General features: G+C 39.8%; 1 protein-coding gene across 1 annotated transcript in view; it reads right to left on the reverse strand.

Annotated features, from left to right (window-relative positions):
- Nucleotides 1–21,639, reverse strand: part of SH3GL2 (SH3 domain containing GRB2 like 2, endophilin A1) — a 101,193-nt gene that overhangs the window by 7,549 nt on the left and 72,005 nt on the right. Inside the window, exons 2-6 of the mRNA XM_030004674.2 lie at nt 12,224–12,292; nt 9,913–9,985; nt 4,856–4,999; nt 2,878–3,011; nt 1,414–1,572 (exon numbers count right to left, since the gene is read on the reverse strand). Coding sequence (XP_029860534.1) covers nt 1,414–1,572; nt 2,878–3,011; nt 4,856–4,999; nt 9,913–9,985; nt 12,224–12,292 — 579 coding nt within the window. The remainder of the gene's footprint in view (nt 1–1,413; nt 1,573–2,877; nt 3,012–4,855; nt 5,000–9,912; nt 9,986–12,223; nt 12,293–21,639) is intronic.

A 21,639-nucleotide genomic window follows, 5' to 3' on the forward strand; every position in this document is an offset into this window, starting at 1 on the left:
TCATGCTGACACTGCACAGGCAGTTTTACTTATCTCTCTAAAACCTTGATTCATCTTTGTAGTTCATAAATAGTTACATATCAGTCTTTATTCATTATCATGTCTGGTTATGACCTGATCTGGAATGGTAACTGCAGCTCTTCTGCACTGATCATTTCCATGGCTGATTTGCATGAACAGCAGCCTGCAAACCTACCTCATTCAGTGAACACTACGAAAGCAAAAATGACATTGTAATGAGAACGTAATACACCTTCTCCCTCCCTGCATGTGAGGGGCACAAAACCATAGGAACTATGGTCATGCTTCAGTTGTATTCTGGCCTGTGAAGCAGACCAAAACAGGAGGATACTATATACTCTTGGATGCACAATATCTGTAGTGAAGGCAGGTAGCATTCTACTTCATGAAGGAAAAAACATCCAAAACTCTTGTGTGGGCAATGCAATTGCTAGCAGTTTCCATAATACGTAATGTTGCAATGGTCTAATGTAGACCAGCAGTATCTGGCCACATGGAGTTGGAAGTTACTACAAGGATTAAAACTACAAACTTGCTATACTTCTTTCATTTCAGCACAGCTATATTTAATTTCTAACATACAAATATTTTCAGGTTTGTTATGGCCCCTCTACAGCCATCTGGTAACAAAATTAAGAATTAAATTAGGTGTGTATTTAAACTTCAAATAAATCCAGTCATTTACTTCAATGGAAATATTTAAACTGAGTTTGCTTTGACCACATATTTTGTAAGACAGACTTCAGCTGAAATGTTTTTTTCCTCCAAAAGAGAGAAATTTTTCTTCTCGCTTGATTTTACAGTTTCAACATTTATTATAAATCAAAGTTTAAAAAAACTTAATAGATGCTCAATCCTAAACCACTCTGTAAGCAAAAAATATGCTGCAGAGTCAGATTTGAGCAGTCACATTAACTTTGGCTTTCCTATTCACTATTGCATCTGATTATAGCATAGACCATGGGGTTGTGAGTTCATCATCTCTGATCTTTACCAATCCTCTCAGCAGCCCACACACTTGAGCAAAAGCCTTGGCTCAAACCCTAGAACTACAGCTAAGTAAAAGTCATGACTTACATTTACATAATTTTAAGAAGGAAGCTATTTTAGTTTTGTAAGCACATCAGTGCTTCAGAGGATTTTTGTTCTTTATCTCAGTTACCTATAAAATTAGTCCTTCATGTGCATGCTGTACATTACTATAGCTTCTGAGCCTCTCACTGAGTCCAACAAGGAAGTATATCCTTCCCCATTGTACAGTGACAGGAATCTGTGGCATCATGGATGTAATAAGGCTTTCAAGTTTTAGACTGCTTTAGACTGCCTTCGCTGCTGAACCAGTATCTGGCTCTTCTTAAGATTCAGCTCAAAGATGAACAAGGGATATCTTACATCCATCTCCAGAAGGTTGAACATGCTTGACTCAGCAATTTCTTTTGACTCATCAAATTTCTCCAGAGCCTGGCGAAGTTCTTCATCAGGGAGCTTGCCCTGTCTTTTCTTTTTGTAATCAAAATCCAGACGTCGACCTTCCATTTTCTTTAGGTGATGCTAAAAAACAAAAACCCAAACACAAGCACAGAATAAAGGATGCTCCTCGACTCTCCTTATACTGCATTCTAATCAGGTAGTCCATGTACATTTGCAAGCATGTGCTGTTTGCTGTACATCAACCCTTCCTCAGAAGGGGGAAATACAGAACAATGAAGTAGGTGGTTTTACATATCATTTAAGAAGCTATGGTGTGCTGCTGTCTAAATGACAGACCTTCAACATTAAAAAAAGGCCACGCAGAATGGATAAGTGCATTCACCACCTGTATAAAAGGTATGCGAGTTTCTAGCTTTTTAATTCTGATGCAGAATTACCTGAACACTACGGTTTTTCCCTAGATGTTTAAGAGAAAACTCTACTAAAAGCACAAGTCAGTACATTTTTGCCTGTGTAACAGTTCTCATAAACAAAGCAACACAGAAAATATTCTTATCATTTCCATCAGACCACCAAAGGATCTTAATGTTATCTTTTACTAAAGATTTTCTAGTTTGTTAGCTGATGTAACATTTATGTCAATCTGCTTAGCAGCTGCCACATCAAGCTGGCCAGGAGTTAATGCTACCAGCATAAGCATGATTACTTTAGGTGTTTACTTTCCCTCAGAAGAATCAACTTGTCATCTGATATTTATAAATTTGTCAGCTGTGTAAGTTATATCAAACTGCCTAAGGTATCTTTCTTCCACACCTATTTAACAATATGAAAGCCTTACTGAGCTCAGAAGAACAGTTACTTATACAGATAAGCATTGCTGAATTGGGAGACACTTCCACAATTACAAAAGTAGGTTGTGTCTGCAGAAGTATGCGTGCAAACAGATTTTTTTCTGTAAATGCTGTCTGGTTCCTGGATTACTAATTACGTAATTCATGCAAGCAAACAGTGTTTGTGTTCCAAATTCCTGGGAAAGTTTCAGACACAGTCTTCATACAGACAAAAGGGTAGTGCCAGTATAGAGGCAACTATCAAAACGCCCTCACATGTCATACACTAGAAAATTGAATGTAAACATCTGTTCGTTTATTTAGGGAAATGAGCTTTCAAATGGTAGGATTAGAGTACTGTGCTCATGCCTGCTTAAACTTGGTGATGCTACCGTCAAAAAATGTTAGAATTTCAATCTTTCCCTTTCTAACTCATCAACAAGACAGACAGAACTGAAAAGTAAAACTCAAGACAGAACAGACTAAAATCAAATCATCTGTGAATCTGAAAGCCCATTTTAAGCTATACAACTAACATAAATTTTGAACAGTCTGCACATTTGGCATTATTAAAATGTCACATTGAGGGCAATACCTGTATTTCTCTCAGATCTTTGTCATGGAGATTCTGAAGTGGGTCAATGAAGTTTTGTTTCACTTCCATGTCTAAAGAGTCCTTGACCTCAGAAAGTTCCTTCATAGCTTCTCCCACATCTGCAAGTGCTGGTCCTGAAATAAAAGATGTCCGCTTATCTCAAAATAACTTAGTTCCAAATCACTGTAGAATGAAACTGAGTCATGGAAATTTCAGTTAACATTTCATTTTAAGTCTCAAGTTTAGGAAAGAAACAAAGTATGACACACTGTGTGAAACAGCAACATGGATTTCACACTTCTGCAGCCCCCAGAGTCTGCCTTGTAACACAGCTGAACTTGAGGATCCACGCTGCATCAAGACAGCCTCCTCCACACCCCTTGCTGTCTGTTCATTCCTCACACCAGTGAAACAAACATGCTAGAAAAGAATTACCTGTATTTGCTCCAGTGTTGCCATCACCAGACACTAGACTGCATACAAAAATAGCTCTAATGGAAGTCTAAGTCTCCCTGTTTGTATCAGTGAGACTAGTGACAGTATCAAATTAAAAAATTCTTTAAAATTTTGCAGAGTTTTTTTTTAATGAAAGATTTTTTTGATGAAACTATCGACTTCATACACCTACTCAACTTATAAACTTCAGTAAGAATTATCTGCCTTCTGAGATTTCCTCCAAGATTAACTTGAGGGCCACAAAAATTACCACTCTGCTTTACCTCCTCTCCATAAAAACAAAAGCAAGAAGCTCAAAAATACCCTCCTGGTTTGAGGCGTAGGTTGGTGGAAAAAAATCCACTTTCAAGGAATACAAAGCACCTGAAAACCTGGAAATGTGAGAAATCAGAAGGAGCTTTGTCTCCCAAGCAGGGGATGCCAGCAATGCACTGCAAAACTAGAGAGCCTGCCAGACCCAGGTGAAAAGTGACAAACAGCCACAATGGCTGCTGTTAGTTAAGAATGTGAAAATAATTGCCATATCTATTCTGTTGCGTGCTAGTGCAATCATTAGGGAATACATAGCAATTTGCACAAACTAAATTCTATTAGTTCTTCATTTTCCCTTCAAAAATGTGTTTGAAACTTAGCAAATGAGAGGCAACCAATTAAAAAAATAAATTCAGTAGTCTTTAGCACAAATCAACCTACATCTGCCAAGCTAACTAGTAAATTATATAAAAACCCCAAGAAAGTACCTTTCTCGTTGCAGATGCCTTTATGCCAGGAGCAACATTTTATGAAGATTCAAATAGGAAATTGGATTTTCACAGTCCTATTTGAGGGTCCTGTGTGTTATCATATAAAAATGTCCACAGAGAAGCCCACACAAATAGGACAGAAAGACAAAGGATCCTGTTGTGAATGTCATCTCTTTTAGTCAGACTTCTATTGTTGAAGAACACACTTTTAAGTCTCAGTTTAACATTTTTAACTCAGGCAGCTGTAAACTGGGGCTTGGAGGGAGGAGCAGTTGACAGGTAAGACAGGAATATTCACTAGTGCCTTAAAATGTGGAATTTGGTCAGAAAAAAATGTCACAGTCTATTAAAGACCTATTAGCCTTTATTCCTTGACTGCAATGAAGACAGTAACATTTATTATAAGGATTCTGAGGACAAAAGGGTTTTATTGCACACATGCATAGACAACAATACGATTTCTGAACATGTACATCTTTCATCCCAACACATCCCCAGTAACATAATCTATGACAGAGAGCCTAAGCCTATATGGATATGGGTCCAAGTGGAAACAATTTGACTTTCATACACAAGAAAAAAATCTCTAGTCCAAATCCACAAAAGATACTCAATAGGCCTAAACTGACCTTAAAGGAGAAGTCTGATGAAGCAGAACTCTGATGCTTCCTGCAGAAGTTCTTCCTTTGTAAGAGCGCAACACTTTAATAATGAGAGTTCTATTACATTTTACTGCCATTTTTATTGCATTATAACAGAAAGGGAAGTAATCAAGTTACCAAAGTTGCATTCTTCTCCAAGTTCTCGGCCAAATTTCAGCATCGCGTCTGCCAGCAGGGCTTCAGCCTGAGGGTAACCTGGTCCCTTTTCCTGGCCTCGAATTTTTGACATAGTGTTGATCATGCTGAGTTTAGCTCTGGAAGCTGAAGCAGGCAAGTGACAGAGGTTACAAGCACGCAATAGTTTGACTACACAGACAAGAATGCACTCTTTAAATTTATCTGAGCTACCCACAATGTATTTGAAGGACATTATCTAAGTTTAGGATTAAGCCCTGTTTTTAATTAATTATTTTTAGAGCAAAGGAATGAAATGTTGTTGGTCACTGACTTTTTTCTTCTGCTGGTAGGCCAGAGAGGAGGCTCTGTCCTGAACTTTAAGTCAAAGCTTCCCTTGAAATGACTTGGACAGAAGAAAGCCCAGGAACACTCCCAAGATAGCATGTTTGACGTGCTACAACTCAGGTAGAAAAATATTGAAGCAGTCCCCAAAGCCTTAATCTTAAAATCCTCGGGTACCAGATGGATAGCAGATTGAGCCAGCCTTCCTCTTAAGAAAAAGTCCAGACTAGGTACACTCACAATGAAACTGTGGTGCCCCACATTTTTTAAACATTTGAAAGTTTTTCTGTTGTAGAATATTAAATAAAACCTATGTCCCCAAACGTGATGCCCAATAAACTTTGAAACACTTTTTGCTTTTTATGGGTATTTGGGGAAACTCCTACTTCAATACAGTTTTCAGCTGTACTTTAGCTTGTATTTTATTTCAGATATACAAGTGCAGATCAGAAGAAATCACACAATTATCATAATTGATGAAAACAAAGACAGCAAACATAAAAGAACTAAATTGTTTGATGATGTGCTTTAGTGAATTTTTGCAGCTACAGAATGTGAATGGCCTGCAGAGAGTGAATTAATTACTGGCACTTGACTTCAAATTTTGCCAGCTATATCCTACTGCCAGCAAAGCTGACTCAGTGGCTGTTTCTACCTACATTATTGTGTATGCTACAGGAGGGCAGCTATGAATGCCTCTACCTTCCTCCTTGCAAAGGCTTGACTTTGTTAGTTACTCTTATGAGTTAGCATTTCTGTTTACAAAACATTAGCAGCTCATTTCATTGGTCAAAACTTGACCTTGCACACATTTCTGCAACAAAACAAAACATTAGCAGACTGGAGTCAACAAGTGTTTTGCTCTTAATTTATTGTTGAAAGTGCCTGTCAAGAGATGGTTCTTGTTGCTGAATATGTTTCACTTTGTGGCATAGAAATGTATGCACATAGACACAGAAACAGACACAGGAAAATCAGGCAAGTGTCATAGTACTTATTTTGCCTGAGAAGCAGCTTTGAAAGGATAACATACTTTTAACATATAGTAATTATGGTTTTGATAACTTTCTCACTACCCTTGAGTGCCACCAGATCATGCTTTTCAGCATCTGAACTTCTTGATGCCTTCTGTTTCCACCCGCTACAAAACTACAGTCAGCAGACTGGCTGACTGTTCAGTATAAGAAATTGCATTTTAATGAAATGTCTGGCCTTTAAAAATGGCATTGAAATGATGATGGTGATAGGAAAATACAGAAGCACAAAAGAAACTAAGGCACAAACAGAATCAGTCAGGGGAATGAAGGCAGCAAGCTGAATTAAAACAGGAACAAATGGGAGTATTTTCAGAAATAAAAGGAAAAAATGAATGAGGGAATATAAAAAATGAAGTGGCTATATTCTGGACAGGCAGGTAAGAGTAGAACGCAAAAGATACAGGAAAGAATGACAGATGAAAGGACAATAAGGCAAGGGCAAGAAATAAATCATAAAGAGAAGAAAGGTAAGGATGAAAAATTCATGCTTCAATGAATCATTTAATCATTTAATAATGATTACATTAGAACCCTGATTTAGTAGGAAATCATAGAATACATCCACCAGTGGTCTCACTCCTTCTTTAAAGTTGATTCCAGTAACTTCCATGGGAGGAGAGGTAAGTTTGTGCTCAGTCAATCTCAAAATCCCATCCTGAGCCCTTTCATTTCTATTGCTTTATTGTGCTAGTGCCATGTGCTTTCTTCCCTAAGTTATGTTTCGACCTAAGTGAAGACAGGCAGAGATGTACAAAAAACCACATGGAAGTGACCCGAACACTTGATTCTTTTCCCAGTTGCACTCCCTTTCCTTTACATTGACTTTCATGGTGCCACTAATGATTCACCTTAATTTTAAGTGTTAACAGAGCCATGGCAAATCATAAGAACACTGCCAAAAGTCTTCAAAAGTAATTTCAGCAGTGGGTTCAATTGCTCATTCTTTGTACTTTCAATCTTGTTCATCTGGCACACCTCTTTTTCTTGAAATTATGGTCATGTACCTCTGCATGGAAAGTCTTTCAGCCTTCATCATGTTCAATTTTAGTTATTTTCAGCTGTCCTTCAGGTCTTTTTCATAACTGAGAAGTCTACAAAGCTATCTTTTTCATTCATACTAACCTCAGCCCAACACCTCTTTCAATAAATTCACATTTGTCTTTAATATCCTCTTCCTTTCCCTTCCCTTCCCTTCCTTTCCATTGCCTTCCCTTCCCTCTTCTTTTTTCCTTCCAGCATTAGTTAATTTAACTGTTTAGTAAAGTTAGACAATGCTTCATACTTAATTTATTGATCCTTCAAAACACCATGAAGCCATTTGAACTCTAGCACTGCAGTACTATGTTATTCAAGCATATTGATGTTTCCAGGGCACATCTTACTTATCAAGGAATGTCTGCTACATCCCAAACCCTCTTCTCCCTACCAAACCCACGTAAACTTCTAAAGAAATTCTTCTGTTAAACAGTGCCTTTAAAGAACTTTTTTTTCCATTAAATTTCCCCCTTCTCCCCAATGTAATGTTTCTATTTTTTATGAAAATGAGAAAGCAAACAGGAAATACTGGAAATCAGCATTTTTGGTGTCCCAGATAAATTGTAATATAGTTGTAGGGAGAATTTTAAAAGGAAATTTTTTATTTTATTGAAAAAAGAAGTAATTTTCCACGCAATTCTTCTCACTGTAGGGAGCCCTTTTGCAATTGGCATAAAACAATCTAAGATCAGGTGAGAGCTGAAAAGAGTCAGTCCCCCTTTCCTCTTACTCCATCTGTTACCCATTGCCCAGCTGTGGAATGAATAACGTGATCTAATTTGATATGCAGGAAAGTAAATCTTCCTCCTGCCTATTACAATTTTAATTTTCTGATCCTACTTGCACCTGCCACAAGCAGATGAGGGGATGTGTAGCTAGAGTATGGAAACTGCTCTTTCCTGCAGCACTGCAAACTTACATCAGCCTGAGGTGCCTGAAATCACATCCTTAGCTATTTCCAGAAATTTTGCTCTCTGCCATTGCTGTGAGCCTCCTTCACAATTCACAGCAATCATTATCACTCAGATGTGTCAGGAAGGCAGCCAGAGAGGGGCTGAGCAGCCAAAGCTTACTACTCAGTCTATACGGTGTTGCACAACAGCAGCTTGACAGCAGTTAACAATTTTATCACTAGCCTCATAATGTTTGTCAATCGTATTGCTTTTCCTGTAGAGTGCTTGTTGACTATGAGCAAGGAAGCTGTGGACTCAAGTCATAAACAGTATTTCATCTGTTGACATAGAAACCGTTCTAGTCATCATTATTTTCTCTCTAGCAGTTCTTAGAACTCGTAAATATTATTCCTCCTTTTTTCAATCCACTGGCAGCATCACCAAATTATCCTCCTTTCCTCTGTGGTCTAACATAAAAATATCACCAGTTAAGCTATACTAGCAACAGTCCTTCATCCTACCACACTGGAGTTAAAATATTTCACACTGGTTCAAATTTGTTTCCAGCAATTAGGAAACAAATTCCTCACAGTGAATGAGTGAATTTGGTTTGTACTTCCATGAAACTCTAACATACTTACTATAGGTAGAGGGCTCATTTTACCTTCCTGCTAATTTTATACAAGCATAACTCCATTGACACCGTCAGTCAAGCTGGCATTGACTTATGCTAGTATCAAAGCCCTTATGTTCCTAGATCACTATGGAAATCTCCAAGTTCTTGAATTTAATGGTTTACTTGATTTTAACAGCTCCAGATCACCCCTCCTTGTGAGGATCCTTTGGCAAGAAAGGAGCATGCAGCTCTCCATCAGCCCAATCACAAAACCTTTCTTTCATCTCCCCAATGAAACCAATCATTCGTTTCTATTTTGAGGGTTCAATTTAGTCATCTCTGATTACATCCGTTTAACTGCCCTTTTCTCCAGTTTGGCATCAACACCTGTTTTCCACCCACCCTTTTGTAGTAACGCTAATGAGGATGGGAAATCGCGAGAGGACCAGGTGAAAGGTGTTGTTACACCTTTTCCTGTGCCCTGGAGGAAGCTGCTTCAGAACTTTGTCTTTCTTCCCACAGTCTGCAAGGACTGCCCGGTCCTTTTCCTTCACACAGGGTAAATGACTGGAACAGCGGCAGAAAGAGATGTTTCATGCAGACACCCTCACCGTGCTTGATCCTGATCCCCACCTGTGGGCTGATTGCCTGGCCTCGGCCTATCCCCATACCCAGGGAGGTGCCTGATGCCCAGCGTTGCTCCTGCCGCCCCAGAGCACCCGGGCTGCCCTGCTCCTGGCTGGAGCAGTGGGATGGGCCCTGACTTCCAGGCCCTGCCCTGCCACCCCTGGGGGGTCCACAGCCATCTCCAGCTCCCAGGGAGCCCCCCCATGCTCACAGTGCTGACATTCAGATGCCTGCAAGTAAACACGCCTGATTTCTAGGCATATGCTGCTCCCTCACCTAAAGCAAGACAACACAAAAGGAAAACAGGCCTCCCAAAGCCAGTCTCCATTCCCTCTGACAGCCTAACACAGAAGCCTCTACTCATCTCTGTCTTTTACTTGACGATAACTTCACCAGTTTTGTCTTAACTTGCACCAGTGAGGATGAGATCTGTCATACTCTATTTTGGTGAGAAAGAGTATTTTCAAAAAGTGCTGCAAGTACTGTGAGACTGTGCAATTACATTACCTGGATTGGGCTGAAGATACTCTATTGTCTTTGCCATTATTTCCACAACTGCCCTGCTGGTAACATCCACTTTCTAAAGGACAGAGAGTTAAACAAAAAGAAACATGAAAAAAAGATGTTAGACAAAAGGAAAATGTTTTTCTCTCTTCTTTTTGTTCTTATAAATTCTTTTAACTCTTCTTATAATTTTATTTTTGTTTCCCTGACAGCATCCCTGGTACCAGAATGCTGATAATACCTGGAAAACTACCAAAGCATGAGTCCACCATTTCGGTTTATAGCAGATCCATTCTCAAGTGAGGCCATTAGTACAGAGTACCTGAGGATGTGTCAGGAATTTGATACGACTCGTTGTACTGTGCTGATACTTTATGTCACCCTGGGAAGCATCCACAACAGGGAAAACTTTTTGACAGAATGGTCACTGAAAACTATTTGAAGAATTAGCCATCTTTGATCGCCTAATAACTGGCAAAATGAGGGGAAAGCAGATGTCAATCAAAACCAACCACTGATGAGAAAATGGGCTGTCTACCTCTTTCAGAGTGAGGCCTGGTAAAATTGGGGTAAGGAAGACCAGGTATCACTTAGTTTCCAATTTCAAGAAACCTATCAGCATGGATGCACTGACCATTTATTTCCCCTAGCTGACTCCAGGAAGAATTATTTTATATTTAGGAATTTAAAATACTTAGAACTGAATAGCATTACTTTTTTCTACTGTAATAGGAATTCTTGCTTTCTTAAGAAGTACTCTGCATCAGCTTCCTACGCTGCACGTAGCAAAGTATGCAACTATTCTCCCTCTCAGAATCAGGCCTCAACGAAAAAATGCTGCTTTGGCAGATTTGGGGATCTCCATAACCTGTCCTGTACTCTGCATTTATGAAGACACATTGCATTTCTCTGCATGGTAGCTTGTGTCTCACAGGGTGAACTCCTCTACCATAATGGCAAGTTCCTATTTTAAAAAAATAACACCTGAGATGGGTTGGTTGCAGCACGCTGTGACTGATGTCTTTCCTGTTTCCTGTTGCCACTGCCATCTGCCAGGTCTTGCTCTATGCTTTACACAAAGAAGCAGAAGAGGTCTGCCAGCCCTGGGTTAGTAAGTAGCTGAACTGCCTGGTAGGGACCGCAGAAATGGCTAGAAGGCTGCAGAGGAGAGTGGGGGGTGAGGGAACAGAAGGCCAGAGACAGGCAGAAGGAGCATGTCCGCTGCCTGCAGAAAAGCTGGCAAGGAACACGGGGCCAGGCAGGGAGCGTGGAGGCAACTGATGAGTTTACTCCATTCTCTTCTCAACTCTCAGTGCTCTTATCTCCTGGACTGCCAACCCATGCCGCCCACAAGCACTACGTGGGACTCACCCCTGGCTGTTGCAATGTCCTATTTTCCACTCTAAACCTTGCATCAGTTTTCTGAATCTGTTAACATCTTCCAGTTTTGACGGCAGTGCCTATACTTGCAGCACATTTGAAGGGAAGCTGGGCAGAAGGGGAGAAACCAACTCTGCAGTACTTTTGCTGTAAGAAGTACAAAGGATATGCCCTTCTCCTTTATTTTTCATCCAAGGTTTTTTTTCCTCATCTCACCATACAAATGTACAGATAAACAGCTTCTGTTTCTCTTGACCGGAGTTATGTATCAGATACATACCCTACAAATCACCTAGCAGTAGCTTGTGCTGCAAGATTTGATAGTACCTTTCAAAGTTGAGGCCAGAAAAAAACCTGCCCCTACTGATCCTTCTAACTGAAATATTATCACCACCACACACAGCTGTGGCTTCCCCTCCCATAGAAACACTCAGTGCTACCACTGCCTGCCTCACCAAGCAGTCTGTTGGGGGGTTAGCCGCATCTACCCAAGGCACTCTGCCAGTGGAGGCTGCCTAACAGGATGTCTGAACCTATGAATGAATATCCCAGTGCCATTGTCAACCCCCTTTGGCAGACAGCTCTTGCTCCTCTTGACTGATGCTCAAGGTGCTGAGAATGACTGGCACCCTTTGCCATTGAAATTACCATCTTGTAGACAGACTCTGTTTTCAGAGATCCTCTACAATGGATTAACTGAAACTAATTTGTAGCTGACAACAGCCTCAATCTCTGAATGAAATATTGGCATTATAAAGAGTGCCATATACTACATATGCCTTGGTTAGAAAACAAAAAGAGGTAAGAAACAGAAAGCTCAGTCCTGCTAAATATAAGTTAAGTCTTTCAAAATTATTCAAGTGATTGAAATTCCTGTCCTAGAAAGGAAAAATGAATGGTAATAATGAACAGACACATCTGTATTTAGACTTACCCTTTCCATTTCTTTGAAGTCATCATCTAGCTTGGTTCCTTCTGCACCTCCTACTTTTTCACTCACTTTCTGCAGTTAAAAAAAGAACAATAAACAGATTCAGCAATAACTGAAAAATCTAGCCACCGTGTTTTCCTGGGGAAACGTTTTTTTTTCTCTAAGTTGGTACAACAGTCAGACATATTATTCTTTCTGAAAAACTTACTTCAAACACACTTTAACTTAAGTTAAACAAACAGAAAACAATATATTACTGCTTAACTCTCAGAGACCCAATCTTCTGCTGGTGTCAGAAGTACATACTATCACGTCTTTGCCAAGGTCACACCTCTATTTCTCTGTTGAATGAATATCTGTACCCTCGACCTTATCAAGCAAATAATCAACAATGACAGATCTGTATTCAGCAGACAGAAATATCCATGGTTGTGTGTGCTGATGAAAAAGGAGGTGACTTGATAGAATGAAGTGGGGAAAGAATTAAGGCACTAAAAATTTTCTCACCAGAGCTGAAAAAAGGCCCCAGCTCCTTTGTCCAGCCTGTATCAACAAAACATCATGGGTAATCATAATGCCTAAGCACAGAGCAAGAAGAAACTCCCAAGCCCTGACTCTAGCCACCCAGAAGGCAACAGGCACCCATGCCAGAGAACTCTCAGAAACATACTGACTCAAGCCACAACCAGACCTTCACCATCAAAAATCAAGTTTATAAATAAAAGTGATAGATACAAAAACCCCTACATTCACACCATGCAAGAGCTTTGAGGTTCACATGAGTCATATATAAAATACCCAGCTGACACATCTGTTAGAAAGAATGAAAGGGGACTTTGGTGCCACGCCTTTAGCAAATAGCCCATTATTTTATAAAACACTCAGTTTGAAAACTAATTAGAAAATGTTTTTGTGCTACCGTTCCATTTCCCTGATTCAGAGGAACACATCGAACTGAGTTTCCCTCTACTGTCAGTAAAAGTGACAGCAACAGATTTGAATGGTAACTGCTATGCAGCACCATTCAAAATGGATGTTAGCAATTGCATTGTCAGTCACAAAGTGTTTTTAGTGGTGTAATTCCACAACTAAGTCAGGTGCATATGATCCAGTGAAAGTACTAATCTTTCACTGGGATGTTTATTTGTCATAAGAAAGTCATCAGACATATGACTTTCTGTTTCCTATCCATTTTTATCTCTTTGTACTGAACACTATTTAATTTTACAAACATTCCTAGATGCCTCTGAATCATCTTTAGACTGTTTTAACTAAGTGTAACTACTGATTTCAGTGAAGTGACTCCTGCAATAAACAAGGAGTAACGGAGGAAAAATTGCACTTTTTTCCTCTTGGTTTCAACCACTGTGTTAACTCTTCTATGGCTTTCTTTTACTATAAAGGAGAAGACCCACAGTCAATCACTCACCTGCTGTTAATAAAATCCAGACATTGGATTAATTTCAAATTCACTACAGTTCAGTCCAACAAAGCTGCAAGTGCAGCATGGCCAAGTACTTACTAATGCAGGCTATAATTATCTGTGCAATAAGAAATGGCTGTCAGTTCTGTTTGTTTTCTGTCAGCTCCTTGCAAATTGGTACCCAAATGGTGCATTAATGAGCCATCAATACTATGAAACATCCTGAAAAAAAAAGAACTTTATTTATCCCTTCTTTCCTATACAGAAGGAAAATCCACGCAGACACTATTTTATCGTTAATCTGAATGCAGATCAGTTTGTGTGGTCTGTATGACTGAAGTTGTTCCTTACAGAGATTAGTGAAGTGCTACAAAAAATTCATAGATTTCAAATTCAGTGCTGTTAGGAACAATTCTGCAGTGGACAAGGTATAGATTTAATGTCCTAAAAGGTGCTATTCATTTGCAGTTTCTGTGAAAAATGGCAACAAAGGAAGCATAAAAGACCAGAAGCTTTCTTCACCAATCCATGAATGAATCTTCTGCAAATGGACCTCCTACTACAAATGATACAGCAAAATCTGCACAGGACTCTCTACCACAAAGATTTCAGGTCCCTAAAAACAACAGTATGCAAATATGCCTGTACCTAAATATTCAAAACAGATTTTGAATAACTGAAGTTCAACTCTAAGGATAAAAAGTACCCAAAGGTAATTAATGTTCCAGCCCTTTTTAGCTGTTGCTTTACTTTTCATCATTTTGAGATATTTTCATAGTTGATGAGGATTTGCAAAGACATGGCACATCATCCGCACAGATGCCCTAAAGATCCCATCTCACATCTACAAACCATAGCAATTACTCCTTCCTCCATATTCATCATTACTCTAAGCTGAGGAATGTATGACACTCTCAATAGTGCAGTTCTGTAGCCTGCTGGAGTGGTCACTGCTAAGTCAAAAAGGCAGGTCATCCCTCTCTCCTAAACATGCTTCCATTTCCATTTTGTCCGTATTAGCCTCACATCATGAGTCACTCATTTAAGGTGACTAACAAAACTATGTACCAAGCAGAAAATTCATTTGTAAAGCTCTGGGTCAAGTACTGTTACAGAGGACAGAGGTGAGTCAAATGAGAGACGAGCTGTGAAGACTTCAGCCCTTCTGGAGCTGGGTGACTCTTCTTTCAAGGTAGTTACATCATAGGCCCTCAAGGAAGTACTTTCACCTCCATTATCCAGGAAAAAATCTGGTTTGGAGAAGCACTGACAGATCACAAGAAAAGAGCAGCCGAAGCAAAATCCCACTTGAAAATTCAAATAGTGGCTTTTTTTCCTGAAGGCCACAGGCACTCGCAGTCAGAGATGAGAACTCAAATTAAGGATTCAAATTTAAGAAAAAAAAATATTAAAAAATTAAACCCTCAAAAGTTCTTTCCTGTTAGGGCAGAAGGGGGAAATCTACTCAGAAGAGGATATTAAGCTCCCTTTACAAGGTCATTATCTAAAGTCGTCAGGTGGGAGCAGTGGGCCTGAAAAAGGCAGCCTAAGCATTTGCAACAGAGCCTACATCTATGTCATCACTGTATTGATTAAATTTAGAGATATTCTTCAGCACGTTTATATCCATCCTCCAAATCAACTGTTAAAGCATTTCATTAAGGCTACTGCTCCACCATGCTCTAAAATTGCCAGATTTGATTATCCTCGGTCATGAAGCTATGCCAGCTAGAACAGCTGGGGATCTGCTCTCGTGCTAAAGATTCAGAAGCAGTCAGAAACATCAGCAGCTAACAGCTACAGCCAGCCAGAAAACAAAAGACTCCTTTGCCATGTCATTTGAGTCAAGGTTTCAACATTTTGGTTCTTGCTTTACAACAGAATGAAAATTAGGCCCTTTAAGATGTCTTTCAAAACAGTAATACTTCGGCTCCTCCTAGTCCAGTCCAGTCCAGAATTAAAACCTAATCTGATACCACAGCCAACTGTAGTTATTTTGTGATCATGCCTTCTCTTTCAAATGTTGATTACCTATTCCACCTTGCTTCCCAAAAGCCTTACAATAAAATTATCATTAAAATATCAATATATTTTCATGAAAAATAACAGAGTCAACATAAAAATATTTTCTGGGTGGGGGAAAAAATGTCATGAAAACATTTTTTTATGCATCAAAAATATACAGACCTTTTCTACACCGAAAAATGTCGTGTTTTACAGCTGGGATCTCCATATTTTATATGACTGAAAACAAGTGCTATGTGCCTTAGAGCAAATTCCAATTTTATAAAGATCCCACTTCCACTCAGGTAGAATATTAACTTAACATCTGCTGGTCAGAATGGTTTCAGTAGGGACAACAAAAGTGGCATGAATCCTACACTTAGGGGAAAAAATAGACTTGTTTTTTTCCTGGCAGATAATATTAAAAAGGCAGGTTTTTGGTAAATGCTGACAGGATCTCAAATATAAGCCATAGTGGCAGGATTGTGGTTTGGTAGATGGCTTTCATGTGAAACAACAAAACTTATTAGGTCTTAGTTATGGAGCCATTTCTTTCATTTTTCATACAGTTGTGCAACTGACCTTTTTTCTGTATTGCTGTGTCATGATGCAGCATGTTATGCAGGACAAAAAAATGCTTGTGCAGTCACTATGAATATGCTGAAAATTCCAGTTGCCTTTTATAGAATACACTGATGATCACTTGTACAATATCCCATACAGCAGTCCTCTAACGACGATGTGAATCTGATGCTCTCGTCTGTCACTACTCACAAGACATTAATGTAAATCAAATGTGCATTAGATAGCTATTCCATGAGAATTACATTCTTCAGTACTATGACACTACATTGTACTAGAGTGCCTTCTGAACAATTCACACTTCAACCAACTGCTACCAGAAGGCCTTGCACAAGTATGATATGCCACTACCTACTTGAAAATGCAGCAAGATCAGCATTAAACCACAATAGTAGTCACCTGAGTCTGCGGCTCTATTAATTTAATGAAATACTAGTTTGGCAGCATGTATAGAAGGCAGCTTTGTTTCTATACAGGAGTAGAAAACCAGCTTTGAATAGATTACAAACACAATACACCACCTTTTCCTTTGATGCAAATTGAATGCCCTGTTTGCAAAGCAGTCACACCACAGTAAGACTGAAAAATGTAACAGTCTCTTCATGGCATGCATTCATAGCTCCAAATATGGAGCACAGCAACATTTTTACTCAAAGCACACAGCAAACTCTGATCTACTTCTTTATACCTTTTATCATTACTGCCATCCTAGACTAGTTTTCCCATTCGGATATTTTGGAGATTGTCCTTCCACAACGTTTCTTATCTACCACACAGTTCAGTTGCCATAGCATAACTTCTCTATCCCTAAAAGGAAGGCTGTTGACACTAAGTCCTGTCAAATTGCCACACAGTGGACAGGGTGGTAGGAAAAAAAATGTTATTAATATGAAAGCTACAGGAAACAGTAATGAATGGACCTTACAAATTCATGATGGAGAAAAATAATGCTCCTGTAGTTCATGCTTTTTAAATGCAAGTCACCCTGTTGATTTCTTATTCCTGATTGCTTAGCATCTGTTCCATTTCCGTGCGTCTTCCATGCAGTTTTTGCCTTTTTGACTTTTGCTTGTCACTGTAACTGTTCGTGTTCTGGAAGCACAGCAACAGAATTATCTTCAGGTTTGTTAAAGATTTTCAAACAGGCTCTAAAATGCTGTGATGCTTTGTTAGCTTTGCAAACACAGGGAAGACATAGCTGACTTGCAAAAGAAAGTAGTGAGAAATACACATTTTAATAAGGAGAAGTCTGTGTACACATGGTGAAGGTTTGCCAACACTGTAGGCTTTTCAGAAGGAGAAAACATTTTAAAAATAACATTTATAAAAAGCACAGTGTCTAATCAAGAATTTTTTTTATTCTCTCTGTCACTTCACATGCTAGAATAAGATAAAACTGCCACTTGCAGGCTAATTTTTCTGTCTGTTTGATCCTGCACAGTTTGGCATTTATGGTATCAGAATTTGCTACCACAGAAAACATGTGACATCTGCAATTCAGATTTATGGTCGTGGCTCTGGCTCTCTGCAGATAATGAAGCATATTTCCTTGTGGCAAATCACACTTGTGGCAAACCACATTCTCGGCAAATCACACTCTCGGCAACAACAGTAAGCAAGAGAGGAGATTTTCTACTGATTTCAGATAAATTAGAACAGGGACTAAAAGAAAAACTCACCTCAAAAGCATATGTAAATTAGCTGTATTTTAGACTTCTCCTCCTTCTCCAACTAACATCGGAATATAAAAGAAAAGAAGGACCTTTTCCAGATTAATCTGGAGATAGCTTAACTTCAGAAACATTAAGAGGCTGTAGAAAATACCAGTGTTGGTTCACTGCTCCTTATCCTGTACTGGAAAGGAATTAAAAACTGATTTCAACTGAGGTAAAGTGATCTTGCTCAAGCTTTTCCAGAACAGCCATCTAGATGAGGGAAGTCCTGATTTACAAGTCAAATGATGTGATATCATTAGTTTTGGAAAGCTTCAGGAAACTCAACAGATGTGATAAATCTCACCAGAAGCCAGAAGTGTCTGATTAGCCTTACACTTACATTGCACTCATCGTTAGAGAAACTGAGCAAAACTCACACTTTCATTAAACACAAAAGATTTCACAAGACAGGAAAGCTTATCGCCCTCTCCCTTGCATTTCAAATTCTTTGAATTTTATTCTATTTTTCTTTTAATTTGTAAACACCTTGTGCAAAATAGGGACTGTCAATAGGACATGGCATGAGAATGTAAAATAAGCCACTTCAGTAGTAAAATGAAAATAGGATCCCAACTTAACACACATTTGAGATACAGTTATGCCCATTTACATTTCATTAGAAAATTTCTCTTCTTCAGCTGGGACAGCTAAAAGGGCAGTCTGCAATGCCAGCTGGAGCTCATCAGCAGAAGATCCTTCCCTTGCAGAACTGAGGAGCACAGTGACTCCACTGCTATCACAGAAGCTATAAGGGGATATGAAGACAGGGTGAAAGGCAAAAGGGAAAAAATGGGAGATCCATGTATCTCCAGGGAACTTCACTGTTTATCTCCTGTTTGCACTGAGACTTTCATTATGCCATTGAAGCTTTGCTTTCTCCTTTGGCAAAATGAAGAAATACACTTGCCTACCACATGGGAAGATTGTGAGCAATAACTCACACCTGCCACTGCTTGCCATCAGGAGCATACCTAACAGAAATGTTTGTGATGCAGTTAAGGTAAGCATCTGCCAGGCAAGCCTGAGATTGTCTTTTCCTTTTCCCTCTGTCACTCAGCAAATATATTTAATCAGACAATAATATACTCCCTCCCCTGATAGCACTGAAATCACTTTCTTCCTGCTAGAAATCTTTGTTCGCTGGCCTGTTCCACCACAACACCACACCAGCCACAGGCTGGGTAGGTTTATTCTCCCTTAAAAGCTCCCTTGACTCCGCTGTTGGATGCGGAATGTCAACAATAAAGTGCATGATTCAAAGATCAGGAAGCGAACTGAATTTTGGAATGTCAAGAAGAAAACAGAAGGCTATGACTGGACTCTAAAAGGCTTGCTGCCTTCTGTCACAAAGCATTTTCTAAGTACCTTTTATATGTATACAATAGCTTTGCCTTGCTAGTCCTCACAGCTACTAGTAGTAGGGCCCATAGCCCTGTTTAGAGCCCCATTAACAGTCTGAAGGCGGTCAGGAAGCCAGGGAAATTGGCTATAGATGTGACATACATAAGACACAGGAACTGGCAATGCTAAAGAAAAGCCATTGCTAAAGCTTGTCAAGTCATGAAGGAAATTGTTCATGGGATAGGATCTCCAGTAACGCCAGTGATAGTCTGGACCAAAAGCAAATTAGCACAGTGGAACTATTTCTCCCCCAGAAGGACAAAAAGAGATCAGGGTACCAACCTCGAGCATTGTTGCAGTGTAAGAAATACACATTTTGAACCTGTCCTGCATTCTTACTCTTCTCATTTAGAATCAATCCCTAATTTGCCTTTTTTTTTTCATTTTCAGCTAAACCTGTCAAAGGGGAGGGAAGAGGGTGTCTGGATCAATCCTTTCTTCAACCTGTCTGATCTAGCATTTTGCTTGCTAACTACTAGCAAGGACCACACTGCAGAATTCCTGCAACTCCAGCATCACAGGGGGAGTCATTCACATTCAGCACTAGCACACAATAAATACGAAAGAATGCCGCAAGCTTCTGCACTGACAGGAGTTACTGCAGAGCCTCTGCTGCAATGCCGCTGCATCACACTGGAGGCTGTCCACTGGTAAGTGAAATAAAGCAGGGTGAGAGCAGGGGAAGAACTGCTGAGGAAGTGCTGGTGTAGTAGTGCCCTGTGCTGTATCTCTGTATGGAAAGTCCCTGCACAGAGGCACCCACCATGACAGATGAGGTAAGTACTACACTAGGGCAGACAAAAATTTAAATCAGTATTACACATTTCAGGGACAGAGGTGTGCTGATAGCTGAGACACCACAGTGCATCCACAACAACCAAGAGAATCCATTTCATACATTTAAACTTATTACTGAAGTTTCGCATTGTTTACCCAACACACACTTTAGGAGGTCAGTCCTCTGCAAACTTTAAGTTCAGCCAGAAATCTGGTCACAACCCCCACACCTTTGCAGTTTAGAGTGGCCTCAGGAGTTGGCAAAGAGAAGCTGGCAAAAGTTCAAAAGCTGCCAGAGAGCTGAGGACAGTCAGAAGACCGTGTGCTTTTTTAACACGCTCTGTCCCCAGCAGGGCAACAGTATGAGAAACAGAGAAGACATTGGAATTAAAAAGGTGGCTGTATTAGCTAGAAGATGTGCCAATCTCTGCCTTTTTTTTTTTTTTTTTTTTTTTTTCAGTACAGAAAAGAAGCAGAGAATCTATTCCCATATGTTATCTATTCCCACATCATATTTCTACTTCTGAGGACAACAGTCCCTTTAGTGGACCTGTGGGCAATAAAATGCTCAGAAATTTTTTTAGTCCTATGCAAAGGGATCTGGATTCAGACCCACAATCCTTATGAGTTCTCCACAAAGCAGTAGTGGGAGCCCTCCCCTACACTGCACTGCACAGACAAAGAGGACATCGGTGCTCTACTTCCCAGAGTGCCAAAAAAATTGGTAGCTACCTGAGTGTTTCTTCAATGTAAGTGGCTCACACAGCTGCATGGTGATACGGAAACTCTGAGAGAGGGGTAAAACTAATACAAGAACACTAAGAGTTTTGGGGGTTCTCAGAATTCTTGCCTTCTTGCACAGCACCAGCTTTCTCACCTGGACCGCTATGCATTGCTCCTGACCTATCACGCTCTGTTACCATAAATAAATAATGTTTTTGTATTTTAGAAGGAGAGTGTAAACCATCAAATTACATATTCACTCAAACTTCATACTTCTCTCATGTCTCAAAGGAGGAATTTTAGGAAGCTTTAAGGGGAAGATGCTTCCTCTGGCTAGATAGAATTGCAGCTTTAAATTTTGTTGCTGCACTTTCAGGCAGGTGAGCTGTGGATCTTAAAACCGTATACAGAGGTGTATGACAGTACACAGAGCAGAAAAAGAGAGAAAGAGAACACAGAGCATGTATCCATCCAGCTAGCATCCTAATCTGGAGCCCAGGTACAGCATGCTTATGCATCACAGAATCATAGAATGGTTTGCATTGGAAGTGACCTTAAAGATCATCTAGTTCCAACTCCCCTGCCATGGGCAGGGACACCTTCCACTAGACCAGGTTGCTCAAAGCCCCATCCAACCTGGCCTTCAACACTTCCAGGGATGAGGCATCAACAACGTCTCTGGGCAACCTGTTCCAGTGCCTCACCACCCTCACAGTAAAGAACTTCTTCCTTACATCTAATCTAAATCTACCCTCTTTCAGTTTAAAGATCATGATCCACCTTATCTCAGCTAC

The sequence above is a fragment of the Aquila chrysaetos genome, chromosome Z (assembly GCF_900496995.4).
Source record: "Aquila chrysaetos chrysaetos chromosome Z, bAquChr1.4, whole genome shotgun sequence".
NCBI classification, from domain to species: Eukaryota; Metazoa; Chordata; class Aves; order Accipitriformes; family Accipitridae; genus Aquila; species Aquila chrysaetos.